Raw genomic sequence first — 23,506 nt, 5'->3', positions numbered from 1 at the left:
TACTAAATCAGAATTCATCTAATTTGTTAGTAGGTAATGGCATACCAATTATAATGGAAATCAAAACATAAAGTAGGAAGTTATGAAGGAAATTTACCTCATTATGTCACCGGAAATGAAGGAACAATCTCAGTCGAGGCCCTTACCAATCCAATCTCACTTTTTCGATAAATTCCTTGAAAACAAAGAGATATAAAAGCCATAATTTGTTCATTAAAATGATTTTTTTATGAATTGATCCTGAAAAATGCTAATTACTGATAATGATTTTTACCTTTTAACCCACGCAAAATACCAAATGCCTGCCGTTGGAATTTTCCACCAGGGTAATTACTCTTAAGCTTTCAGGGAAATGGCAGTACAGGGGTCTAGGTTTTAGAGTTATCTTCAAGTTAACTATAATTTTGTGATGGAAAAATAAGTAATCCTAAAAGGAAATTACCAAGATATGTTATTAAATATAAGCCAGAACGAGAAGGTGTTTCAAGTTAAATCGAGTCAAATTCCAATATCAAATTAAAAATATTTTATTATTTATTTTACAGTTTTGTTTTATTAAGCACATGAATCCTTTATGAACCACTTCGACAGGAGGACTGACAAGGCTAGATCGACTGAGCCAGTAAGAATATTCCTTCTACCTGTTGCATACTTTAAAAGAATACAATACACCATTTACCTTCCGAGAAACTAGTATAAACATTCCGATTCGCCCTGTTTCAATTATTTCTCCTTCTTTTTACCCATGGCAATGATTTTGGCGAAATTCGAGTTAACCCGTTCAAAGAACTACCGAACTTGAGATGCCTCAAAACCATAATCGGACTCCTATCCAACCAATATCATTTCTCCACTATGTGCCCATTCTTATCGCATCAGTCGAAAAACATTTTCAATTTCAATGGCCTAACGAGTGGTTGCTGTTTCGGTGTTTTTCTTTCCCCTTTTTCCGGGAGCACGGCGCATAAAAATCATGGTACAAAAAGGCCAAATGCAAATTCCGAAAAGCGGCCAAAAAGGCAACATGGAAATAAGCCATTCGCACTATGCTGATAGGAATATCGGAAGAGAGCGAGTCGCAGGGAGGGTCCAGAACGTGTGGGTGGGCTCTAATTCAAAGGCCAAACAGCAGCCACAATGCCAACAGCCACACTCCCCCCTCCCACCATGCAGTCCCAGTCCAATCCTAAACCGATGGCAACGGGGGAGCAGATAAGGCGGAGCTCGATGCACGATGTGCAAAATGTTCTTAATTCTCAATTCATATGCAAATTTATTTTATCGCCGGCGCTGGCTGTCGGGTCTTGGCTGGAAGCCTGGCTGGGTGGATGGCTGGCTGCAACAACAGTGAAGGAGTACCGGGCGGACAGAGTCCTCGAATCTCCCTTCGCAACCGACAAAGCCATTTCAATCACCCAACTCACGATTGGAAGTCAGTAGAACGGTTGAGGGTTCCGTCACGTTATTGCTTGTAACTGTGCTTTTCATTGCGTGTTTTGGCCAACACTCGATGGATGATCGCCGACATTAGTCTCAAAATAAAAACCAAAGTGTTTTCTGAAGTTCAATTCCATATTATTTAAAGCTAGATTACAGAATTAACCACAATAAAAATTAACTTGGTTAGGCATGTTCGGAAAGGAACAATAAAATTCGTCTATCACTGCCCCATGATTACGCAGTCAATAACTTTATAAAATTAAATATTTAATATTTTATTATTTATTATGGTCATACCCATCTTCTTAAGACCTTTTTAATAAACATAGTGCAGAATTCATAATGGTAGATGAAATTTTAATTTTAGTAGAAATAAGTTGAGAAAATGTTCTTACTAGTGACCATACATCCTCTTCTTGATTTTCAGATCGTGTCTATTTACTTCTACGACTTGAGCTTTGCTGGCACAGTGGCTTTAATTTTCCATTAGCCATTTGCCTATTTTTAATGAGTCAGAGTTTTTGAAGAGCTCTGTAAATATTTTCTTATAAGTTTCGCACTCACAAAAGGTCCATTCGCCTGCTTTCATTGTGCTGCAGTCACATTCCGTTCGTTCTGGTCCCTCGGAAGCTGGCGCCGCGTAATTAGCAATTTAGCGATCCAATGTAATGGGGTCCTGTGGGAGGCCTGTGCATCAAGGACTTCAGTGGGCTTCCCCACAAACCGACGGGAAGTGACTAAGATGAGGCGTAAGCTCAGCTCGCCCTTGACATATGCTAATGCGCATTTTAAATGGATTTATGGTGTTCGCGTTAGCCTTGCTTTTGACTTGCCTTTAAAGTATGACGTGGCTTTTATGGTTTTCTGGGCCATGCTGCGTTAATGCCTTGATCTTGCACGGGATGCAAGTGCTAAGACCCAGCACAGTTACGGAGGTAATTAAACGCCCACGGAGCATTGGATGGGATTGAGTTGCACTTGCTTTTCTTAGCCTATGCTTGGCACTAATTGCCCATCCGAAGTTGCCGGTGCAAGTAACGATTATGGCCCGGAAGAAGACGAACTGGACCTTGGGAATGGCAAAGGGCGCCACAGCAGGACATGGCCAAGTGCCAATTAGCAAGCAAAATAGATTGTAGTAAATTTTAATGACATATACGGCATAGTTGCTTCCGCCCGGTCTCGTCCGTTTTTTCTCAAACTGCTATAGCTGGCCTAGCTGGTGTCCCTGTGAAGGATCCAGCTTCGTACAGACAGTCAAAGGCGTTGACCGCCTGCCGCATCATTGAATTCAAAATATCCAGTTCGGTGTGTGTCCAGGCCGCTTCAATTAAAAAGACTTTCACCCACTACAAAAAGGCCGACAAAGTCGGGGAAAGAAAAGCAGGAAAACACTTCCGCTCTACCTCGTTTCACTTTTGTGTACGACTTGGTAAACGTTGCAATCGCTTTGAAAAATTGGAGACGTCGAGGCCTGTGACTAGTGCGGAGTGCCTGGTTCTTGAACTCCGGTCCCTGTGCTTCTGCCTTGAAAAAACTGTCTGAGACCGGTGGCGGCATCTATTGCAGCACGACATGACTTCCGCTTTCGTGGGGGAGTAGGGTATGCTGGTGACAGGGAAAAACACAGTTGTCTGACTTTTGATTTAGAAAAGCTAGGATTATTTTCAAGATTTATGGTGCTTCACTGTACAATCCTAAAATATCAGACAGTACTCAGGCATAAGCACGAAGATAATTTAGTAATGCGAACTAAAGGTATTAAAATATTACCAAATTATTAAAACTTATCAATTAATATCGATGAAGCAAAGCAAAGGATATTGACTCTTTCTGATCTTCGGAATCAATGACTTAAGCATGTAACACTGAAAAGGACGTACATTTAAAAACGAAACGCTCTAAATGAGTGTCACGACTATCATATACCCATTCTTTTGCTAGCTTCTCTGTTAATTTCAAACTAATTATGATAGCAACAGAAAAGGACTTCTGTAATTTAAAGCCATTTGTTGGCAGAGCTTTGAAATTAAGACCTTACTTTCTAATATTATAGAAAGTCTAAATTTAACGGAAATTTGTGCTGAAAATAAAGTTTTCAGTTCAAAGGTACAAGTCAATATTTAATAAAATAAACTACACAGCCTAACCTTTTCAATTATTCCTCCATCAGAGAATATTACTACTCTACGTAGTACAAAGTGTAGTTAGTAGTAAAAACCAAATAATAAAAAGTGTCGCCAAAGCAAATAAACTTTTAAAATGTTTGAAAGTATTGTACATATTTCGAATTGTATTTAAAACCAGCGAAATAGAAATAGAAATGGAACCTGAAAAGTTTGAGAAAAACAATGTGTGGTTAACCTTAATGCTGCAGTTAGATAGATGCATACACACGGGGCAGCCTTATAATTACATCGCTTTTTATTTTTCTGTACAAAAACAAGTCGATGCGCTTTGTTACTACGTGTTTTGGTGCCTACAGTCGTACTTTCGAGGACTACATTTTAGGCTTACCTATACACGTATTATTTTCTTACCTTCCATGACTATTTTAATTATTCAGGAGAAAACCTAATAAAAATTGTACATTAAAATAAATTAACTAAGGGAATGTGCATGTGGGGACTCCCACACATGTTCCTTCGATAGCTGGTGCCCCTGGTGGTTTCCTTTTTTTGCTCAGGAGAAATTTCCATACCACCTAAGAGATAGTTTGACAATGCAATTCCGAAAGCCTGGCAAGTGGACCTTGTCCACCCGCCTCCCCCACATGTGGCTAAACATTAGCGGTCACTGGTTCCTGCCGATGTGCATAGGATTGTGGGCTGTTGCGGCTTTTTCGGTAAGTTATTTGTTCTGTGACGCAATCGCCATCGGTCCGTGGCCTTATCGCCGCCCCTACATCATGGGCTTCCCGAGAGCGGGAAGAACCCAGCAGCAGAACCCAGCAGCCGTCGGAAAGAACACTTGCCGCAAAACCGATTGCCACCGTTCCATTGTTTATCACACTGCAGTTGTTTTGTTTTTCTGTGCGGCGTCTTCTCCTTCTCCTGAACCACCCGGCCACTTTTCCCAGATCCGCCTCTATTTATTTGAGGTTCTTGTTCTGGGTCCTCCCACTGGCCAAATAACTTTCTAAATGAGCTTCGTACAGATTTGCGGCTTCTTCCCCCCATCAGGAGTGACATGGAAATCGAAGTGGGAGGCCAGAACAAAAGGACTGCCTGTGATTAGCCCGGAGAAAGGTGTCACATCCGGCCTGGAGCGGTTGCCGGCCTTGTAGATGGATATCTCGGTCCCACTCGCAATAATTCCCATTGTTGGTACTCGAATTATTTACACATTATCTGCGGCACAGGACTCAAGCAAAGGACGGGCTGGCTCAGTAAGCCCAGAGGATACCTCACATCACAGCAGACCACACTTACGCAGGGAGTCAGACGTTGTTATTTTAATAGTTTAAGTAACCATAATATGTTGAGGACTTTTTAATAAACTTGAAACATGAGCGAGCGTGAGCCACAAGGACACCAGAGACCAGAGACTGGCAGGATGCGGACTAGGACCGGCTGCAGTTGGGCAAAGATTTATGCAAACCAAAATGTTGCCAAAAATTACAGTTTAATGGAGTAGACTCGGGGAGTGTGCGTGGCCCCGGTCATAATGAGCAGCGAGAAACTTGCAACAAAGCCAAGTTCGCAACAGACAAAGAACCAAAAGCCAAGTTGGATACCGGGGACAAGAGCGACTCGAATGTAAGCAGAAGTAACTTCTCTAATTTTGCAGGAAATATGAAGCCATTAAAGTGCAGCAGACAAGGCGAAACATGGCAGCGTCTTGGCTACTGCGACACTCACATACTTAGAGGAGTCGCCTGCGAAAAGGAAAAGGACCTGGCACATGAGCAGCAGGAGTTGGAGGAGGTCGCCGAGCTGGAGGATGGACGCAACACTCCGGGGCCATCTGGCCCCCTGCAAAAGTTGTCCTCGAGAGTGTGAAAATAAATTCTGGAAAAGTCGTAGAAGTGAAAATGGCAACCTCTTTGCATGCGCCAGTTCGCCCTCCTCCTCCGGCCCAGATTACCACTACGGGTACGCGATCCGGGCCAAGCGGTAAACAGCTGTTGCACGTTTTTTCCTATTTCTACAATTTATATCCACAAAAAACACAGAAAAGGCACTGAGTGCCGAGAGACCGATATATGTACATATCTTTAATTGCCAACTTGGCCATTGGCTGGGAGAAAAATGAGCTCTGGCGAGTTCAGCGCGGGATTGTGGCCCAGCTGGTGTCACATGTCCGGTGTCCGGTGACCAGAGCTAGTTGCACTTAATCACTGCCCGACCCAGCCGACACCCGGGGATCTGGGGATCTGAGGAGGATGACAAACATCTATATAAAGAAGGTAAAGACTTATATTTTCGGTTGAAGAGTAGAGTTTAAAATGATTAAAATTAATTCAAAGAGAGATTAAAAGCTCCAATCTATATGCCTTATAAGTCAATCTGAATCAAACTAAGAAGTAAATGTTAATGTTGAAATTTATAAAATTACGAGCACAGCTCTAGATAGTGGAAATTAAGCTTATTAAGTCAAGAGATCCTACCTAGTATGAATTAAATATAATACCAATGTATATTATACTCAAAAGGATATCAAAATTTAAAGACTAGACTATATGATTGGCATTAAGCGTCATGGAAACCAGCATGCGAATACGATGGACTGGCCGTGATGTCGAGCTGCCTGAAATTAAGTTAATTTTAATTTGCGTTGATTAATTGCATCGTCAGGGGGAGGTCCCCGAACTGGAATGGACCAACTGGAGGCCGGCGGAAACCGCATGCCAAGTGTTAAATGTCAGACCAACGCTTTTAATACAATTTTCCGGGAAAGAGAGCATCGATGGCATGGTGCGGAAGTAAGGCTGTACAGTGGGCTCCGGAGCCATAATTACCCGGACTTTCGATGAATATCAAAGTGTCGTATTTTTGCCACGGGAACCCACTTGAGTTTCAGCATCGTCTAATCGCCAATCGACACCAAATGGCTTTTAAGCTACGCCGCATTGAAATTCCGGTGGCATATCGGCAATAATGTCGAACATTAGGTGGTTTGTTTTCCCTCTGGCCACTCTTCGCGCTTGTTGTATCGACCTTCCACTGTCTAGTGCTGTGGACGTTCGATTTAATGGTCTTGGGTGTTCCAAATTCTGAAATTAAATGGAACGTAAAACCAGCAAACGCGCCAAGGAAGATCCTAAATTTGCATAAATAGCCAAAGACGGTTTCTGATAAACAGGTGTTGAACAGGATATAAAATTGTATTGGTTTGTATTTTTATTTGTTTTGTTTTCCCAGAGTCATTTTAATATGATCGGGTATATGTGTTTATCTATCGAAGACTCTTTTATTAAGTACATTTCACTTTGTTTTATTGCTTTGTATTAAGAATTTTAAATAATCAGTTCAAAATAAAAACCCGAAGAATAAAGATAAAACTAAAACCTTGCTTAAAAATAAGTTTATTGAAAGAGTAAAGCGTGTGCTGGTCATCGAAAGCGTAATTATCTGGCATTCAAGGAATATATCTGCAATCAAATAGCTTTGATATATTATTGATCGGTTATAAAGCTATTAATATAATCATTCCCAATAGTTAAAGTTAGATCAAATGTGAAAATCAACATTAACGGTTGTTGATTCTCTACTGTACGTTACGTTTTACAATATTTTAAAGTATTTAACATTTTAGGTTTATCCGGAGACTGTCTTGAGAAAAACACATTTTCAACTAATCTCTCTGTTTCGTTCTCATCTTTTGTAGAAATTAAGACATATTTAGGTACGGCAAGGTACCAGCAAGGTCAATACAACATTGATTGCCTAAGTAATTTTCATTTTTATTGCAGAAATGATTGGAAATGTGAAAACCATAATTCTGACGGTAAAGTAAAAGTAATTCTGACGGTATTCAAAATGAAGCTAAACTAAGAAATAGTATTTAAGGTAGTCCGTCGTACTAAGAAGCATACAAATATCTATCGTGAAAAAGTAAAGCAGGGAAAAGAAAGCTTCTTAATTCCAATAATGTTTAAGATAAACATAGACAAGATCGCGTGTCCGTCGGTATGAACGTCGATAACTAAGAAACTATGACAGTTAAAGAGTTGGATATTTATATTCGATTTATGTATATATATCTCATGGGTATAGTTTTTAAATTGGTTTACAAAGTTTAAGGACAATTAGCTGCAGCCATCCTCCGTTGTTTTCACTAAAAAATAATAATATTTACTGAAAATAAAGCTTGAGTGATGTAAAATTTAGATATTTAAGAAATAACGTTTTATTTTATTTATAATAATTTTATATTATTAAATATATGAGAACATTTTGTTATAGTTTGTTCATAGAAGTGACAACAGTTAAGAGCATTTAAACTTCACCTTTCAGGGAGAGATCTTCATCGCTGTTTTTGTGTTTTGCGCCAGGCAAAGTCAACTATTGCGTATAATTATCTCCATATGGATCATTGTCATGCGGAGCACACGAGTTCACTGTTTTGTGTTCTAGAAAACAGGTAGGATTTGAATATAAATATGATAATTAGAACTGTGTTTATGGTTTTCCATTAAGCAAGTCGCATAAATACAAAGCACTTCTTACTACGCATGTGGGTGGCCTGAATGTCTTGGATTACATATCATTAGTTATAGTCTTTTCATTTCGCAATACTTCTTAAGCTGATTATTTTCGACTTATGGGTGAACCAAAGGCATTGGTAAAATAATTATTAAATTTAAGATTCAAAAATGTCTTTTTTCCTGAATCATTATTAAGTGCAGTGGGCTTATATGCAAAAAATCCATTCAATATGCGATTACTGCGCAGATGTCGTCGCCACCTTTGATGTGACGGACAGCAAAAGCTGTTCGCCATTATTTTAAGAAAAAACTTAAGGGATCGGTTCTCTGCACTTCTCAGTTATTGACATAATGACAATGATACATAACGAGATCGAACTTCTAAGATATTAAGAATAATAATTTCTTGAAAAATACACCCAAATAACGTTCATGCATTGATCTTTCTAAATGCCGAATCAGAGATATTTATATAGAAATCAGAACTTTAAAGCATTTACTTAATTAAACATCTTTATCCCTGCTTCACAGTAAAAGTATTAAAACGGATTTTCGTCAGTCAGCGTTGCTGTGCGTATGATTGATGCCTCAGGAGACATCGAAGTCCCACATTCCCATGAATTGCATTGCATGGAAGCGGGGGGAATTTGCAGTAATTGACAATTGAGAGGCACCTTCTGGCGCCTCCTCAGAAATTTTGCTGACGTCAGGAAAGTGGTGAATCACTGCCGGGATCCTTCTCCTTTAGATTGATTATGCAACGCATGCGTTACGCTGTCTATTTTTATACCCTAGGCGGCGCTCTTCTATCTGGGCGATAAGGCGCACACGCACCCATAAACCTCGATACCGACCGCCTTTCGAGTCTTCTGAATGACCTTAAAACTAAATTGCCAATTGCGATTTTATGGCCCACATGTGTTCCCCGGCGGCGTGGATACTCTTGCCGATCCAGGTCCGATCCATTGGCCCAGTGCTACCCCCGAATGGATCCACAGATTCGATAGTACGGACTCCGCATCGTCATCCACCGATTGGAGTTGTCAGGCAGATGGTTCGCACGTTCCCACAGAGATTCATACTGCATACTAAGCAGGGATCGGTCGCCGTCTATGGGTATATCCGATTTTTTTCGACTCATTTCGCCTCTCATTATGCTCGTTGTGCTGGCCTTTTTGCCTGTCGCTTTGCGTATATAAATCTAACGCGCTGCCGTGATCAGACATCACTTCATTGGTGGAAACTTCAGTGACAAGTTTAGCTCCTGCCGTGATCAGTGCGCGTATCCTAAATCCCCGAACTAAGACTCTCCGCCCTTCCAAGGATTAATAAAGTAGTCGCTTCTCATCCGCAACTCAATTCAGTCCGACATGAAGTTCAGTGCTGCCTTGGCTCTGCTGCTGATCGCTGGTTTCGTGGCCAGCATGGACGCTTTGCCCGCCAGGAAAAGTGAGTCCGCCGGCCAAAGGATTACCCATTCATTCATTCATACCCATTAATCAAATCATCTGCATCCCCATCTTTGTCGCTACCCTACTGAAGATCGGCAATACCTCGTTCCAGGAATGGTCTACCTCCAGCAGCCTGCAGCCGCCGAGTGGTACGGATCGGCGCCCCAACAGCGCTTCATGTACATGCAGTACGTCCAGCCCGGACGCACCCATGCCCGCTCCACCCAGGCTGCCAGCGCCCTTGTGGCCGGTGAGACCGTCGCCACCGGAACCTACCTGAAGGGTAAGTATCCCGCCCATCCATCTCCCAACCCCCGCCAGCACTAACCACGCCCTTCCTAACCAAAGATTGCAATCACGCAGAATCCGAGGTCAGCGCTGAGGGTGTCCAGGCCGATGACGTTCTGGCTGCCGCCGATGCCCACGGTGCCAGCTCCGTGGCCGAAGCCTACCCCGACCAGGCCCCCGTAGTCCAAGTGGCCATCGATGCCGACGTGGTGCCTGAGCCCCAAGCCGAGTCCGAAGCCGCTCTCGAGCCAGAGACCGCTGATGACGCCGCCAAGGTTCCTCGCGACTTCAACTTTGCTGCCGAGGAAGCCGCCGCTGCCGCTGAAGAGGAGTCCGTTCCTGTGCCCGTTGCCGAGGCTGAGCTTCCCGCCCCCGCACCCATTGTTCCAGTGGCCCCTGTTGTGCCAGCCAACCGTTATCTTCCCGCCAAGAAGAAGGTGATCGTCGAGCTGGAGCAGGAGGACGAAGAGCCCCAGGCCGCCGCCATCGAAGACGAAGAGGAGGTGGAGAACGCCGTGGCCGACGACGTTGAGGAGGACGAAGAGGTGCTGACCGTGCCCATCAAGCCCATCAACGCCCGTCGTCCCGCTGCAAAGAAGCCTGTCAAGGCTGCCGCTCCTGCTGCTGGCAAGCCCTCCAAGAAGCCAGCCACCCCCCTGCCCGCAGGTACCTTCTTCCCCATTGACTTTGGAGGCACCAACGGCGGTGCCATCGCCATAGCCAATTCCTTCAGCACCGGCGAGGGCGGATCCGCCACCAGCCATGCCATTGCCTACGGCTCTCCCGAGTCCGCCGCCCGCCGCGTCCGTCCCAACCCCAGCAAGTTCCGCCACTAATCCTTGGACAGACGATCAACCGCATCTTGCTACCGCCCTGCTTTTCCGGGGGCACCTCAATCAAATCAGTCTAAAAAGATTCTCCTGTAATTATTAGCAAAATTCTCCATCTTTGAGCGCACTAAATAAACTTTTCCCTGTTTTTACATATTTCGATTTTATATTTTGATTTCAGTTTGATTTTTATGCTTTCGTAATATGGGATTCATAATAAACTTAACATGTTTAGATATAAAATAATGCAATAATACAAACTAAGGACAAACAAATCAGAGAATGGGTATATGACCCCAGATGTTTTTCCATCAACAATACCTTCACAAAAATTTCTCTGCCTGCCTACCTTGGAAAGCGGGCAACATTAATACGCCTTCGCATCGGGCAAACCCCACGTCCCGTCTGCATTTGTGGCGATCGCCTTGAAATTGACCATCTTCTCAACTCATGCCGTCTTCTGGAGAGCGTCAGGGCCCTCATTTTCGGTCATATAAACCTTCCGTTAGCTTAAATATACTATCACAATAAAACATAATGAACCTTTACCAATTTGTCGTTAAAACCAACCTAAATATTTAAATATTTAAATTTTTTAATTTAATCTTGAGTCGTTGGCCCTAGCAGCTGGAACTCTTTAAGAAATTCATTAGATTAGTTTCAATGTTTTAAAGAGTTCAAGAAACTAAAACTGGAATGGAGTTAACTTGGGGACGGTTACAGTGATGTATAATAGAGGGTACGTAGGTGATCTTCAACAGGACATCACTGAATCGACTCTTTTTAGTACAACCGAATGGTATTTCTGATTGTCCATATTGTCCCTTCTTGATTTTAATATCTAAGCCTTGATACAGATGTGCAAACTGAACTTTTTTAATGTTAAAACCACTTGAAGCCTATTCGTTGCGTTATAGCATCGGATAAGAAATGTGTACCCAATACCACACCAAGGTCCATTTTAAATCTAGTCTTTGAAAGATCTTATGTTCAGTGAATAAAACGGTTTATATATGTACTCGTATATATTACATAAATAACTTTTTCATTTCAGTTAAATGCCGGGGTTATGAAATTATAATTCAATTCAACCAAATGGAAATTGTTTGGATTTCGCAATTAAAGTCATGGTTCCGGAATGTCTCCTCAACTTCGAATGTTTGCTATGCAGTTCTAATTTATTCATTTTACACTCCTTTACTTCATTTCATGATAATCGAGAAACAAATCCAAAATAAGCTTATCGGAATACAAATTGCAGCATATATATAGTATATTTAAAAGACACTACGCGTATTGTACAGCTGGTTTTACTGCATTGATTTACTTTCTGATTCTTCGGCTTCTCCTAATTTTTACAAGAACGATACGAGGCATACGATGCGAATGATTGCTCCCGTGATACTAGACTAAGGGCTATCTGCTTGGAATCCTTTATAACTTTCTGCATAATCGCGAATCGGTTGCTGTGTGACTAATATATAAAAACGTTAAAATTAGACTCTCCTCCGCCACCACGGCTACTGCTCCGGCTGCCGGGTCTCATGCGCGGGTCACTAATGTTCTTTTGCTGATATCAGTAACCGTATTTGTCTTGCCAGGAGGTCATCACGTCGTTGGCCAAATTGCTGAGACGACCAGCCACTTTGTGTACTCCCTGACGAACGCTCTCTTTCACGCTCTCCACATCCAAATCGGGGGCACTAAAGTTGACCGACGAAGCTGAATGAAAAAAAATACCAAATAAATTAAACCTCGCAATTCTCACTCCATTTGAATGTATCGCTTTACTTACACCTATTGCCGGAACTGCCACCAGGTGTTCCATCGCCAAAGTAGTCTGACGAAGATATGGCTCGCGATCCCTGGAACCGATTCAAACTCGCGCTAATATCAGCCGAGGACTGTTCGCTGGCGAAGTACTGGTCTGAGCCAAAGCCCTTTGAGTTCCCGAATTTCTGCTGGGCGATCACAGGGTCATTGCTAGCTCCCCCTTTGTTGTGACTGGAAGAGGACGAAACGGCCAATCCGCTACTGTTCTTGGCGGGCGCCGACGTTTTGGGCTTGTCATGGTCATTGTTCCCGGAAAACATGGACGAGATATTGCTGTGGGAGCCAGCAATTGGCTCTATGGTCTCGTAGCCCAAAGCATCAAGTTCAAACTTGTCCAGTTTACTGGAGCCGCCGACTGAGCTTTCCCGTTTTTCGCTAGAGCCTACACCTCCGCTGCCGCTGTTGCCATATAGGGAATAGTCGGTGAAAAAGTTATCGCTCTCCAAAGAAGAAAGTTTTGTCTTAGGGGCGGCCGATTGCTGAATTGTTTCCATATCGCCGAGGGCAGAGTGGGCCATGTCAGATCCACGCAAACCAAAGCCCATACCTAGACGTTCCATCTGTTTGGCCTTGGCAGGGTCCATAGTCTTGAGCTTGGCCTCTTCACGAGTCTTCTGCATTGAAAGCTCCTGGTACGCTAATCGCATGCTGGCCACCGTCTCTAATTCCTCCTCCGCCGACTGCGGCTTGTCCAGAGGGGCAGTAGCAACTGAAGCTTTCATCTCATTTGCCGCGTTCGCCCGAGCCTCGATGTCTGCGAAATTTGCCTTCACCTTCGTAGCTCCCAGGCCACCCACCTTTCGGGCACCCAACTGGAAGAGAGGCAAACAATTAGTCAATGCTTTTTACTGCTGGAGGTTACACATACTCCACCCTTCTTAGGCTGCACCTTGCGCACACCTATGGAAGAAGGTACTGCTGCCGGCACCACTGAATTGAGCAGATCCACGCTGGGGGCGCCTCCCAGTTGCGTTTCTAAACTAATGACGGGAGCAGCGGTCGCTGGCTTTAGATCCTGCTAGAAGTAAGTCAGAATTCAAGACAAATCTATAAACCTAATACTAAAAGAACTCAAAAGCGTGCGAGTGTCTCCTGCGTGTAAGGGGCGCCATACCTTGCTGACATTGTTGTTTTGCACGTTAAAGTCCGACTCGTTGTCGCACTGTGCGAAGAAATCTTCTTCCTTGGCGACCTCGTTGCCCTCGCTTTTATCCGTCTGCTCCAGGTGCAGCTGGTTGCAGATTGGTTGGCGTGAGTGTGACATGGAGCAGGAATGAAATCAGGAGTGGGGAGCAGGCAGAGCAGTGAAGCAAAATTTGGTTAGGTGGTTTAGTTTAACAGAACTACAGGCAGTAGCAAGTCAATCGATGCTCTGAACTCACCTTCGTTCCATGCACCTTCATGGCCTGCTGAGCCTGGGCGCTCAACTTATCCCGGTAGAGCTGGGCCGCCCGCGAGTTGTACTTGACCTGGGAATCGGTACTGCTGCAGTTATGGGCTCGGAAGAATTGGGCCGCGTTCGCGTTGCCGCCCAGCTGCATTTGGCGGAGCTGTAGCCAGGTCCAATTGGTGTCCAAGTTGGTGCTGCGCACGAAGGTCAGGTGCACGCCCAAGTTGCGGTGCACAGCTGAACAATCTATGCAAATGAAGATTCCGTAGGTGACGGAGGACCAGGTGGGAGCCTTGGCCGCGCAATCAAAGCAGGACTACGAAGGATGAGAAAGGAGAGGGGGTGCCCCATTAGTCGGAGCCTCAAGGGCGAACTGGCGAAAGTAGGGCACTTACTTTGTTGGCTGGCTGGGCGCGCAGCCGACTGAAGACCGACTCGATCTCCTGCTTGGAGGGTCCTGCTGCTGGATTGGCCATGGCGAACAGTTCGGATTGGAATTTCTAACTTGGGACACAAAAAATTGTCGACGTTGCTCGGCGCTGAACTGCGCGGCTCTTTCCTGTATCTCGTGGCCCTCACTATGAATTCGATGTGCTGTGTCCAAGGGAAGCCCTAGATACCAAACACAAACGTTTGCCAAATTCTCGCCTCGACTTTTCAGAACGTACGTGGACGTGTTTTCCTTTCGTGGTATTCGACCAGTGGAAGCACTCGGTGCTGTTAGTGCAATCTGTTCTGTAATACGCACCAGTGTTGGAAATATCAGCCGCTCTCGGTGATGCCACGTTTTGCCAGGGAGACCAGCGCCGAACTCTTAATTTTGAATCGTTCAATTTCATTAGGGGTGTTCTGTTTATAGTGATTTGTCAATATCATTTCCGATAGTAATCCGTTTTAATCGACAAAGTTTTTGCATATTGCGACCATCTATTTTACAAACAATTATTCTAAGTTTTGGTTCCTTAAAACTTTTTTTTCTTTAAACCTATAAAAATAACCATTAAAAGGTTCGCATAGCGCCTAGGCTAAAATATCTTAAAAATAAGAAAAATTTCCCCAAAAGTGGGTTAGCTGAATAGCCCGATTGCAACGAAAGCGTTCCATAGACGTGAAAATATGTTGAAATGGGATCCGATTACATTATTATAAGAATACCACTTATATATTCGATAATTATGTAATTAAATATTTACAATCAAGCACGTATCGAATACTTTAACGCCAATGGTGAACAATAAAATTAATTCAAACAGAATAACAAAAGCCAGGAGAGCTAAAGAATCCTTCATATCCCATAAGAACTGTAACTCTGTGGTCCGGAACAAAGAAAAGCCTCCGTGCATGGTGTGTATCTCAACCAACAACGGTCTGTTGCATTCCCTCAGAAGGTGAAGAGATTCCGAAACATAATCTGATTGCTCATGTGCAGCCAGCGTCCTCCGAGAAGAGTCTGCACATGGACCCAAGGCAGGATCCAGCGCAAACGAAGGACGTCCAGATCCAGTCGCAGACGAAAGGTGATCTGCAAAAAGCGGAAACTAGTGAGCAGGATAAGCTGTTAGAGGAAATTCATATCAAGAGCGAGCCTTTTTGTGATGATTTGTGGGATGTCCTGGACGAGCTGGGGGATATTCTGGATGAGGAGCAGGCCAACTCGGTTGTGTTAAAGAAACCTGCGATTACGCCACCACCACCCTTCATCTCACTGACAGACGACTCATCATTGTTCACTAGAAGATTACGACTTGACCGTGAGGTTTCTCGTGACAGCTTTAATGATCCCTTATCCGATGGAGAAATTGCTTCAAGTGAAGAAAGCATATTTCAGGGAACGAGTCCCGGTCGAAGTATTGAATATTATCGACTTTTCCAGGTGGAAGCATCAAGCAGTCATGAAGAGAGTTCCGAACGACACAAGGGCAATGGTTGTAACAATAGAAAGCTCTCTTACGAAGCTACCGTAACAAGAGCCAAACAACTTAATCCAGAACCTAACAACACGCGTAGCAAATCATATGGCAGAAGTTTTTTTTCATTGCATGGAATACGTGGTAGTCGTAGCCCCAAGTTCAGAGGCAGGAGAAGAAGCGCCTCAAGGAACTCAGCCGAATCCCAGAGAACATCAATCCCAGCATACCGTTGGAGCCAATCCAGAGAAAACATACGAACTCTGAAGCGGAGCAACTCCAGGGACCATCTGGATCGCCACATTAGACCTTCGTTTCCTAGACGCAGGTTTAGATCCAGGTCCAGAAGCCCTGATCGTAGGAATCGTTCTCATTCCGAACGATATCCCTGTCCAGGCAAAAGATCCAGGGATGCTTCTCCCAGCATTAGGCATAGATCACATAGATCGCCCGACTTGGAAAGGAGGCACGTCCGGCGACATTCGCCATTATACCTCCCACGACTTCGTTTTAGGAGGACATCCAGGCCAGCCACAAACTTTGAACGAAAAAAGTTGGGAGAAAGGATTTGCCAAGTTGACCGTTCAAAAAGCAAATCCCGAACAGAAAGAACACATTTTCGAAAAAGGTCTAGAAGTAGATCCAAAGCAACAAAGATTATTGACCGAGAAGGTTCCAAAAACGCATCCAAGTCGCGCTTAAAAAGTAAAAACAGCCCAGTAAACATTGAGGCGGGCAAGCGTTCCAGGAGCCGATCCATCAACAGTAAAAGCCGTTCTCGGAAATATTCGAAAAGTAGCACCCAACCTGCACAGAGCCCGACAGATAATTCACGTATAAATAAGTCTAGCAAGGCGAAGAGAGTGGTTAGTAGAGGTGATTTAAAACTTCCACTGAACCAAAAAGAGCTACTTCCTGTTAGCTCCTCGCAAAGTTCGTCGCTAGATTCACCTCGGCCGATTTCTCCGATGGTCACACTCCACGATAACCGACTAACTCGCCACAATGAGATGCGTCAATACTTGTTGCCAACTCCACCTCCCCAAATTATATACACGCAGACAAACTACACTCACCTGCTGTACAGCGCCCCTCAATTTCAAGGATACCAGTCCGGATACTATAGACCCCCCTCATCGGATATCGGTTCTTGCGACCTGCGCGGCCATACATCCAGCACCCATTCAATCTATTACCTGAGTCCTAACAATATGCATGAACACAGCCAGGACATCTGCTTACCTCAACCTGCCTTTAACGCCCACGCGGAGTGGCCATCGGGCAACTATGAACAGTACCACCAGAACGGTTACTTCTAATGGACCTCTCCTGTATTTTATTTAATGTACACGAATGATCTTTATTTTTATTACATATGTACTCGTGTGTATGAGTGTCATATTTTAATCGTAGAGGGAGTTCTGTCTGCGTGTGTATGTGAAGTCACGACTTCGAAGCGGGATTTAGTTAGTCTGATGCGAGAATATCGTACGGATAAAGTTTCTCCCGCACCGTTTTATCCATGGATGCGGATCCTTCAAAGCTTTTGAGGTGGTTTGCTTTCAGCATATAAAAATGGTAGAACTTCGGAAGCATTCACTTTTCGACTTCCTGATTCGAAGTCTTCCTGTGTAGATAGGTAAACTTCCAGATGTCACAATGATTTTGACATATGTTCCTGCCAAGAAACAAAATCTAGTGATAGGTAGTATTTTCTCCACAACTAACGTTGTTTATTCCTCTTGAATGAAATATTATGAACAAAACAAGAAGAAACGCTATAGTCCGTTACTCTGTTATAACATTTTAAGATATTTATTTTGCTAGTGGAAATTTACAAAGCGCCACCTATTGTCAGATATATGGACGAAACGGTTTGTGGGCGTAGCAGAAGGCTGAAATAAACTTGCACTGCGGAGGGACTTCACTATTGATCCTGATCAACATTATATATACTTTATAGGGAAGGAAACGCTTCCCTTCTACCTGTTACATACTTTTCAACGTATCTAATATACATACATACTTATTACTATCTTATACAATAAGATTTGTTATAGTCATCATAGTTGTTGAGACGCATTAAATTACAAACTTTTGTTATTACAGAATGTTACAGAATTGATACAAGTAAACAAGAAATTCAATTCAAAAACAAGAAGAAACGCTATAGTCGGGTACCGCGGCTATAAGATACCCGTTACTGTTTTACACAATTTTAAAATATTCATTTTTCAAGTGGAAATTCACAAAGCGCCACTTATTGTCAGAGAAAGCGTGTTGAGTAACTGATAGTGACGTCACTGCCCACGTGAGGCCTTATAACCTACATTTCTTCATAAATAGTGAAATAATGTTCCGATGGCTTAATCGACTTCGATACGCTTCCTTCTACCTGTTACATACTCTTCAACGAATCGAATATATCCGTTTAATCTACGAGTAAAGGGTATAATAATTGGCAACTCGATAGATATTGACCAATATACATATGTATGTTATACAAGGTTAAACGAAGACATACACATACACTTTTCTACAAAATGCGAAAACCGTCTTTAGAGCTTGGTGGGCGTAAAAGCTGGTGTGGCCACCATAAACGCTTGCATCTTAAGATTATAAATACTTAATTTCAACTCTCTAGCTTTAATAGAACATGAGACTTAATCGGTTTTAGTTTTTCGTGATTTGTGGGCGTGGCAGTATGCTGAAATAAACTTGCGCTGCGTAGGGATCTCAACAATCTGTCTGCTTAATCTTAACTCTGTATCTCTTAGTGATCTCAGCGTGTATACGGACGGAGGGACGGACAAACTGACATGGCTTAATCGACTTCGCTATTGATATGGATCAAGAATTTATATACTTTATAGGGTCGAAAGCGCTTCATTCTACCTGTTACATACTTTTCAACGAATCTAGTATACTTTTTTACTCTACGAGTAATGAGTATAACAAATGTTGCCAGACAGTCAGAACGGCAGTTAGGCAAAGCGTCAGCAATCCGATGATCCAAAGGTATCTGGTACATCCAGACGCTTCCCAAACATATTGCCATTGTTTTTTTTACAACTACTTTTATTAGTTCGAGTACTTTTTACCTTTAAATACTGCTACATATGTTTGTTCAATAAAATCAGATCAATAAATTTAGAGCATATAAGAACTGTCGTTGAAAAACTGTTGTTCTCTACCACAATTACGGCTATTGACGTGCTTTTAGATCCCTAATTTGCGAAATTCTCTCCGCTTTCAATCTTACATGTGTTAGTTGGGACAGCAAACAATTAGATGGTTTATGGTTAAACAGACAACCTGTGACTACATGCATGCTGAAAGTAATTTTGCTTAAAACTTGATATATATTTTTACATTTATACAAAAATATTTAATTTAAATCAATAAACACAAAAAACACCAAAAAAAAAAAAAAAAAAAAAACAAAGTTGATATACATAAGTCTGCATAAAGAGTTAATTTTGGTATTTAGTATCTACTAGTTGAGTCTCGTTGCATTGCAAGACGCCATTAAACACTTTTTAACCGTCGGTATTAAAAAAAAAGGTATTGTGGTCGTTAAAGATTAAATCATGTCAATTCCGGATCGTAATCCTGAATCTGCTAGAGCACCGGTATTAGAGCGGCCAATTCCTTTAGCAAAAGCCGATCCGGCACAGTTCCATCTTCAATGTCGCTCATCAGCTTCTCCACTTCGAGCAGAAAGCGATCATCTTCTGTCCGCAAGTGGCATTTGGATTAATTGTGGAGCTCCAATGTCCACTTGCACTGAAGACATCGGTGTTTCTTGCAGAAATGTGTGTTAACACTGTTGCATTCCTTTTTCTTTTAGTTTACTTGGCCCTTAAAAGCTTTGTTCCTGCTGTGGATGATGTGCACCCATAGGTGCCTTCACGATGACGGCCATCAAGATTTACGATTCCTGGTAGGTGGACTGTGTAAGATGTTAGGGCGGACTCCGGAGCGTAATGCATCTGCCAGGACTTGCATTTAAAAAATCCGGTCATGTGTTTCTCTTGGTAGTGTCGGCTGATCTGTCCGATATAACGGAAAACATGCACCCTGCGGCCATGCTGACGGTGCTGACAGCCGATTTTCGGGCAGTGGAAGGAGTTAAACCTTTGTTTGATGTGGGGTTTTCCTTCACTTTTCGGACAATACGTCTCTCCTCGTGGTCATTAAAAATTGTGTTCGGAGCATCACGGCCCTTATCTGCCACCCGATTTTCGCAAAAAAGCATTTGGGTTATGTATGGGTTTGTACCAGGGCTTGAGGCAACCATTTCCTGGGCTTTTCCATCCTTAAAATGTTTAAGGACTAATTCGCTTTGCTCAAAAGTTGTTCGTGGCGCCATAGTTTGAAAATCCTCGTTAATCCATAACTTTTGGGTGCCCCCAGACTCGAAAACTTATAAATATACTTTTGTTAATATATTTTTACTAGTATTAAGAAAAAAATGGATTTAAAAGTCGCAGTTTAGAGTTATTTACCATTAAAGTGCTTGCACGAAATAAGCTTGTGCGTCAGAATTGCCCTATTTTTTAGTTTTTGTATGAAAAATTCTTTTGTTTTTTAAATTAGTAAAAACTTTTGTTATTATTTGAATAATATGCGACATTTTTAACATTACTTGATATCTCTGCTGGTTTAGTAGCATTATCAAATTTAAGCTTCGATTTATTCTTGCACGAAATAAGCTTGGAGCCACTGTATGAACTTTTAATATTGATTTGTAATAACAAAATATAAGGAATCTATATTTTAGAGTACCCTTCCAGTGCTGTTAAGCGTTGAGGAGAGACAACTTGCTTTTTTGTTTATTTTCTAGCAGGCAGTGTTTTGTGCAACTGTAAATTTCTCGCGTCAGCAAATTGGACCGCTTCACGACGCAGCTCATATTTGTTTCGTGCGTTATTTTCATTCGAAATAACATAACACGCAAAAACGGGAAAACAATTTTTGTTGGGCCAAATACATCCACATTCCTGGTCATTCATTACTTACTACCGTCCGTCGCTATCTCTGCTCAGGCACACGTGTTCGACGTTTGCCGCACTAACCCCGTTTAGCATCACGCCCCTTAAACTAGCTAGGCCCAGCTAAGATGGCCCCTAAGAAACGTAATGGATTTATGATGTTCGTTACCGAGTGGCGTGCCCGTAATGCCGAGGGTCGCCGAATGACACTGGCACAGGCTGTTTCGCACTGCGGCAGCATATGGGAAGTAGGTTCCGCCTGAATCAGCCCTGGCCTACAAAAAACTAAGGTTCGTTCTTTCAGAAAATGACCACCCAGCAGCGGGGACCATACAACTCTGGCGCCAAGGACGCCAACCTTCACGTTCAGAAGGATCGCCTCAACTGCTACGGCGAGGGAGTCACCCAGGTGGACAAGGCTAAGAAAGAGGCCGCCGACAGCTTGATGCACATGAAACTTACCACCGAGCGTATGGTGAAGGATGCAAAGAAGTCCCATGGTAAGCCATGCAAATTGGTTTTTACATTCAACTGATCAATAAATTGTTTTGCCAAAGATCTGGAGAACGCCAAGTTCGTTTTCGCTGCTTTCAACTTCTTTACCAAAGCCCTAACTACCGAGGTATATGTGCCCGCCGAATTCGCGGCATGCGAGTACTCATTGAAGGAAGGAATCCACTCTATCTACAGCACCATGATTGACCCAGGCCATATCATTTTCGGCCAGGGCAGCGATGCCCAGCACCACTCGTCCACGACTCACAACCTTCCGCTGCCACCCAATGCATTGGGGGAAAAGGACATGGCTAAACTATACCGAAACATCGTCGATTATTTGACCAAGAATTTGGAAGACAAGCCTCTCATTGTGTTCACACCCTCGGAAAATATTGCGATGGTGCAGTCTTGCTTTCGGTACTTGTCCTGCGAAGATGACGGCTACGGAGACGAAGGTCAGAGTATTCAGGTGCTCGATATCCAATACTTGCTGTTCATATTGAAGAAGGAGGTGATGGATGTTTCCGGTTTGCCTAATGATAATATCAACAAATTCGTAACGGACGCCTTTTTCAAGAAGGACTTCTTTGAGTTTACGCCTGAGATTGCATGTCAGGTAAGAATTTGTCTTCTTCCCAGATGATTATTAAATTTATATTGACTGCCTACAGTTCCACGAGGAGAACGACCGCACCAAGTACTGTACCCAGAGTATGGTGACTAGATGGGCCTATAGCTTTAGCGATTTCCTGTGCGGACACCTTGCTATTTCCTTAAACCCAGGAAAACATATACCACCTAAAACAAAACCTAACTACCGGATAATTAATTCGGACGCCCCCTCGCTATCCAAGGAGTCCTCTATCGACACGCTACCAGGGTCGAGGGTCAAGAAAGAAAACCGATCTCAAGACATCTCTCCTTCTAGCAGCCGCCATTCCATCGCATCTAGTTCTTACGCAGCCACTGACCACACCGCCTTTACCGCCGACTTAAATGAACTAGGTCAATTTCCGAGCCTTGGTCGTCGTAATCCCAGTGGGCGTCGCACTCCCGCAGCCAGTGCTCCGCTACAGCGCGAAAGGAACACACGGGCTTGGAATTTACCGACGCACTCGAGACCTCTTCACGAATTCACCGATAACGACTTCAGCTTAGCCGAAACGAACAAAAAATAGAAAACTAAACAACTTCTAAATGTAAGAAGAAGAAACGCTGTCTCGATTTTAAGATATTCATTACCCTCTAACATTCTCTGATAATTAAAAAAAAGAAACGCTAACCAATTATCTATTATCTATCTTTTTTATTTAACCCTGAAATCTATATGAAGAAAAGCACAACCACTCTTACGCCCACCAAGCTCGAAAGTCGGCTTTCGCATTTTGTGGAAAAGCTGATATCTCGATAACTATAAGTGATAGAAAGTTCGGATTAAACGCGTAAATTTTTATGATGTTCTCAATACGAATTGTTTTCTTCCCATCTATCCGCGCCCATTCTAACGCCCACAAACCGCGGAGATCTGTGGCTTCCATAATATTATAATGAATGTCTTGACCTTGTATAACATTTTTTGTCAATATCTATCGATTTACCAAAGATTTTTCAAATCGGAACAATATTTCGCTATTTATGAAGAAATTTTGGCATTAGCCTTAGAAGATTATGTCAGCTTGAAAAGCGGAGCACGCAGCACGACTGTCTTATTCTATAACAATTAATGAAGCATACTTTTCGGCTAATTCGATTTTCGGCTTTTGTATTCCTTTTTATACCCGTTACTCGTAGAGTAAAAGGGTATACTAGATTCGTTGAAAAGTATGTAACAGATAGAAGGAAGCGTTTGCGATCCTATAAAGTATATATATTCTTGATCAGGATCAATAGTCCGTCCGTCCGTATGAACGCTGAGATCTCAGGAACTATAACACAACGTTGAGATTAACCATGAAGATTCTTGAGGTCCCGGGACAGCGCAAGTTTATTACAGCATCCTGCCAGGCCCACTGTAACGCCCACAAATCGCAAAAAACTAAAATTGCTGAAATCTCAGGAACTATTGGAGCTAGAAAGTTGAAATTCAGAAAGTATAATCTTTAGATGCTAGCGTATCTTATAGTGGTACTACTATAAGTGGAGAACTTCAGCAGAGATAGGTTTGGTAGACGACTTGTATCCATCAGCAGATAAATCAAAGGTGAAAACTCTATGCAACTGCTCAGG

General features: G+C 42.9%; 5 protein-coding genes across 11 annotated transcripts; 3 read left to right on the top strand and 2 right to left on the bottom strand.

Moving 5' to 3' along the window:
- Nucleotides 1-9,332: 9,332 nt before the first annotated feature.
- LOC108116782 (translation initiation factor IF-2) lies at nt 9,333-10,814 on the top strand. 4 transcript variants are annotated; one of them, XM_017228827.1, is made up of 3 exons: nt 9,333-9,538; nt 9,653-9,823; nt 9,904-10,814. In XM_017228827.1, the coding sequence occupies exons 1-3, from the start codon at nt 9,460-9,462 to the stop codon at nt 10,662-10,664; spliced, it is 1,011 nt and encodes a 336-aa protein (XP_017084316.1). In that variant the 5' UTR covers nt 9,333-9,459; the 3' UTR covers nt 10,665-10,814. The 4 variants fall into 4 exon arrangements, with proteins under 4 accessions (XP_017084316.1, XP_017084315.1, XP_017084312.1 ...); XM_017228826.1 differs by having other exon boundaries at nt 9,889-10,814; XM_017228823.1 differs by having other exon boundaries at nt 9,632-9,823.
- An 833-nt stretch (nt 10,815-11,647) lies between these two features.
- LOC108116781 (ADP-ribosylation factor GTPase-activating protein 2) lies at nt 11,648-14,654 on the bottom strand. Of its 3 annotated transcripts, XM_017228820.2 has the most exons (7): nt 14,550-14,648; nt 14,277-14,493; nt 13,874-14,197; nt 13,606-13,722; nt 13,360-13,509; nt 12,454-13,303; nt 11,648-12,380 (listed from the first exon to the last, which is right to left on the bottom strand). In XM_017228820.2, exons 2-7 carry the CDS (start codon nt 14,355-14,357, stop codon nt 12,235-12,237), a joined length of 1,668 nt encoding a protein of 555 aa, XP_017084309.1. In that variant the 5' UTR covers nt 14,358-14,493; nt 14,550-14,648; the 3' UTR covers nt 11,648-12,234. The 3 variants fall into 3 exon arrangements, with proteins under 3 accessions (XP_017084309.1, XP_017084308.1, XP_017084310.1); XM_017228819.2 differs by having other exon boundaries at nt 14,277-14,654; XM_017228821.2 differs by having other exon boundaries at nt 13,360-13,506; nt 14,277-14,651.
- A 413-nt stretch (nt 14,655-15,067) lies between these two features.
- Nucleotides 15,068-17,565, top strand: LOC108116791 (serine/arginine repetitive matrix protein 2). The gene has a single exon (XM_017228840.2). The coding sequence runs from the start codon at nt 15,338-15,340 to the stop codon at nt 17,105-17,107; it is 1,770 nt and encodes a 589-aa protein (XP_017084329.2). The 5' UTR covers nt 15,068-15,337; the 3' UTR covers nt 17,108-17,565.
- A 1,731-nt stretch (nt 17,566-19,296) lies between these two features.
- LOC108116728 lies at nt 19,297-20,878 on the bottom strand. The gene is given in 3 exon segments (XM_041818357.1): nt 19,297-19,545; nt 19,644-19,952; nt 20,811-20,878. Coding segments are annotated over 3 exon segments (546 nt in total). The 3' UTR covers nt 19,297-19,376.
- LOC108116729 (protein maelstrom) lies at nt 20,614-22,569 on the top strand. Of its 2 annotated transcripts, none has more exons than XM_017228747.2 (4): nt 20,614-21,030; nt 21,087-21,282; nt 21,340-21,891; nt 21,952-22,093. In XM_017228747.2, exons 1-4 carry the CDS (start codon nt 20,911-20,913, stop codon nt 22,002-22,004), a joined length of 921 nt encoding a protein of 306 aa, XP_017084236.1. In that variant the 5' UTR covers nt 20,614-20,910; the 3' UTR covers nt 22,005-22,093. The 2 variants fall into 2 exon arrangements, with proteins under 2 accessions (XP_017084236.1, XP_017084235.1); XM_017228746.2 differs by having other exon boundaries at nt 20,617-21,030; nt 21,340-21,896; nt 21,952-22,569.
- The last annotated feature ends 937 nt before the right edge of the window (nt 22,570-23,506 follow it).

This window comes from Drosophila eugracilis, unplaced genomic scaffold (assembly GCF_018153835.1).
Source record: "Drosophila eugracilis isolate 14026-0451.02 unplaced genomic scaffold, ASM1815383v1 contig_2154, whole genome shotgun sequence".
Taxonomy (NCBI): domain Eukaryota; kingdom Metazoa; phylum Arthropoda; class Insecta; order Diptera; family Drosophilidae; genus Drosophila; species Drosophila eugracilis.
Note: the sequence above shows the minus strand (reverse complement) of the source record. Positions and strands in the feature narration are given on the sequence as shown.

Excerpts from the sequence above, each read along its gene's own strand:
- LOC108116729 (XM_017228746.2), top strand. The coding sequence starts at position 20,911 with ATGGCCCCTAAGAAACGTAATGGATTTATGATGTTCGTTACCGAGTGG. Across the intron at positions 21,283-21,339 it reads GGATGCAAAGAAGTCCCATG|ATCTGGAGAACGCCAAGTTC; the intron begins GTAAGCCATGCA and ends GTTTTGCCAAAG. Across the intron at positions 21,897-21,951 it reads CGCCTGAGATTGCATGTCAG|TTCCACGAGGAGAACGACCG; the intron begins GTAAGAATTTGT and ends GACTGCCTACAG.
- LOC108116782 (XM_017228822.1), top strand. The coding sequence starts at position 9,460 with ATGAAGTTCAGTGCTGCCTTGGCTCTGCTGCTGATCGCTGGTTTCGTG. Across the intron at positions 9,539-9,631 it reads CGCTTTGCCCGCCAGGAAAA|ATCGGCAATACCTCGTTCCA; the intron begins GTGAGTCCGCCG and ends ACCCTACTGAAG. Across the intron at positions 9,824-9,888 it reads CACCGGAACCTACCTGAAGG|ATTGCAATCACGCAGAATCC; the intron begins GTAAGTATCCCG and ends TCCTAACCAAAG.
- LOC108116781 (XM_017228819.2), bottom strand. The coding sequence starts at position 14,357 with ATGGCCAATCCAGCAGCAGGACCCTCCAAGCAGGAGATCGAGTCGGTC. Across the intron at positions 13,723-13,873 it reads TGAAGGTGCATGGAACGAAG|CTGCACCTGGAGCAGACGGA; the intron begins GTGAGTTCAGAG and ends ATCTGCAACCAG. Across the intron at positions 13,510-13,605 it reads AAAACAACAATGTCAGCAAG|CAGGATCTAAAGCCAGCGAC; the intron begins GTATGGCGCCCC and ends ACTTACTTCTAG.
- LOC108116791 (XM_017228840.2), top strand. The coding sequence starts at position 15,338 with ATGGACCCAAGGCAGGATCCAGCGCAAACGAAGGACGTCCAGATCCAG.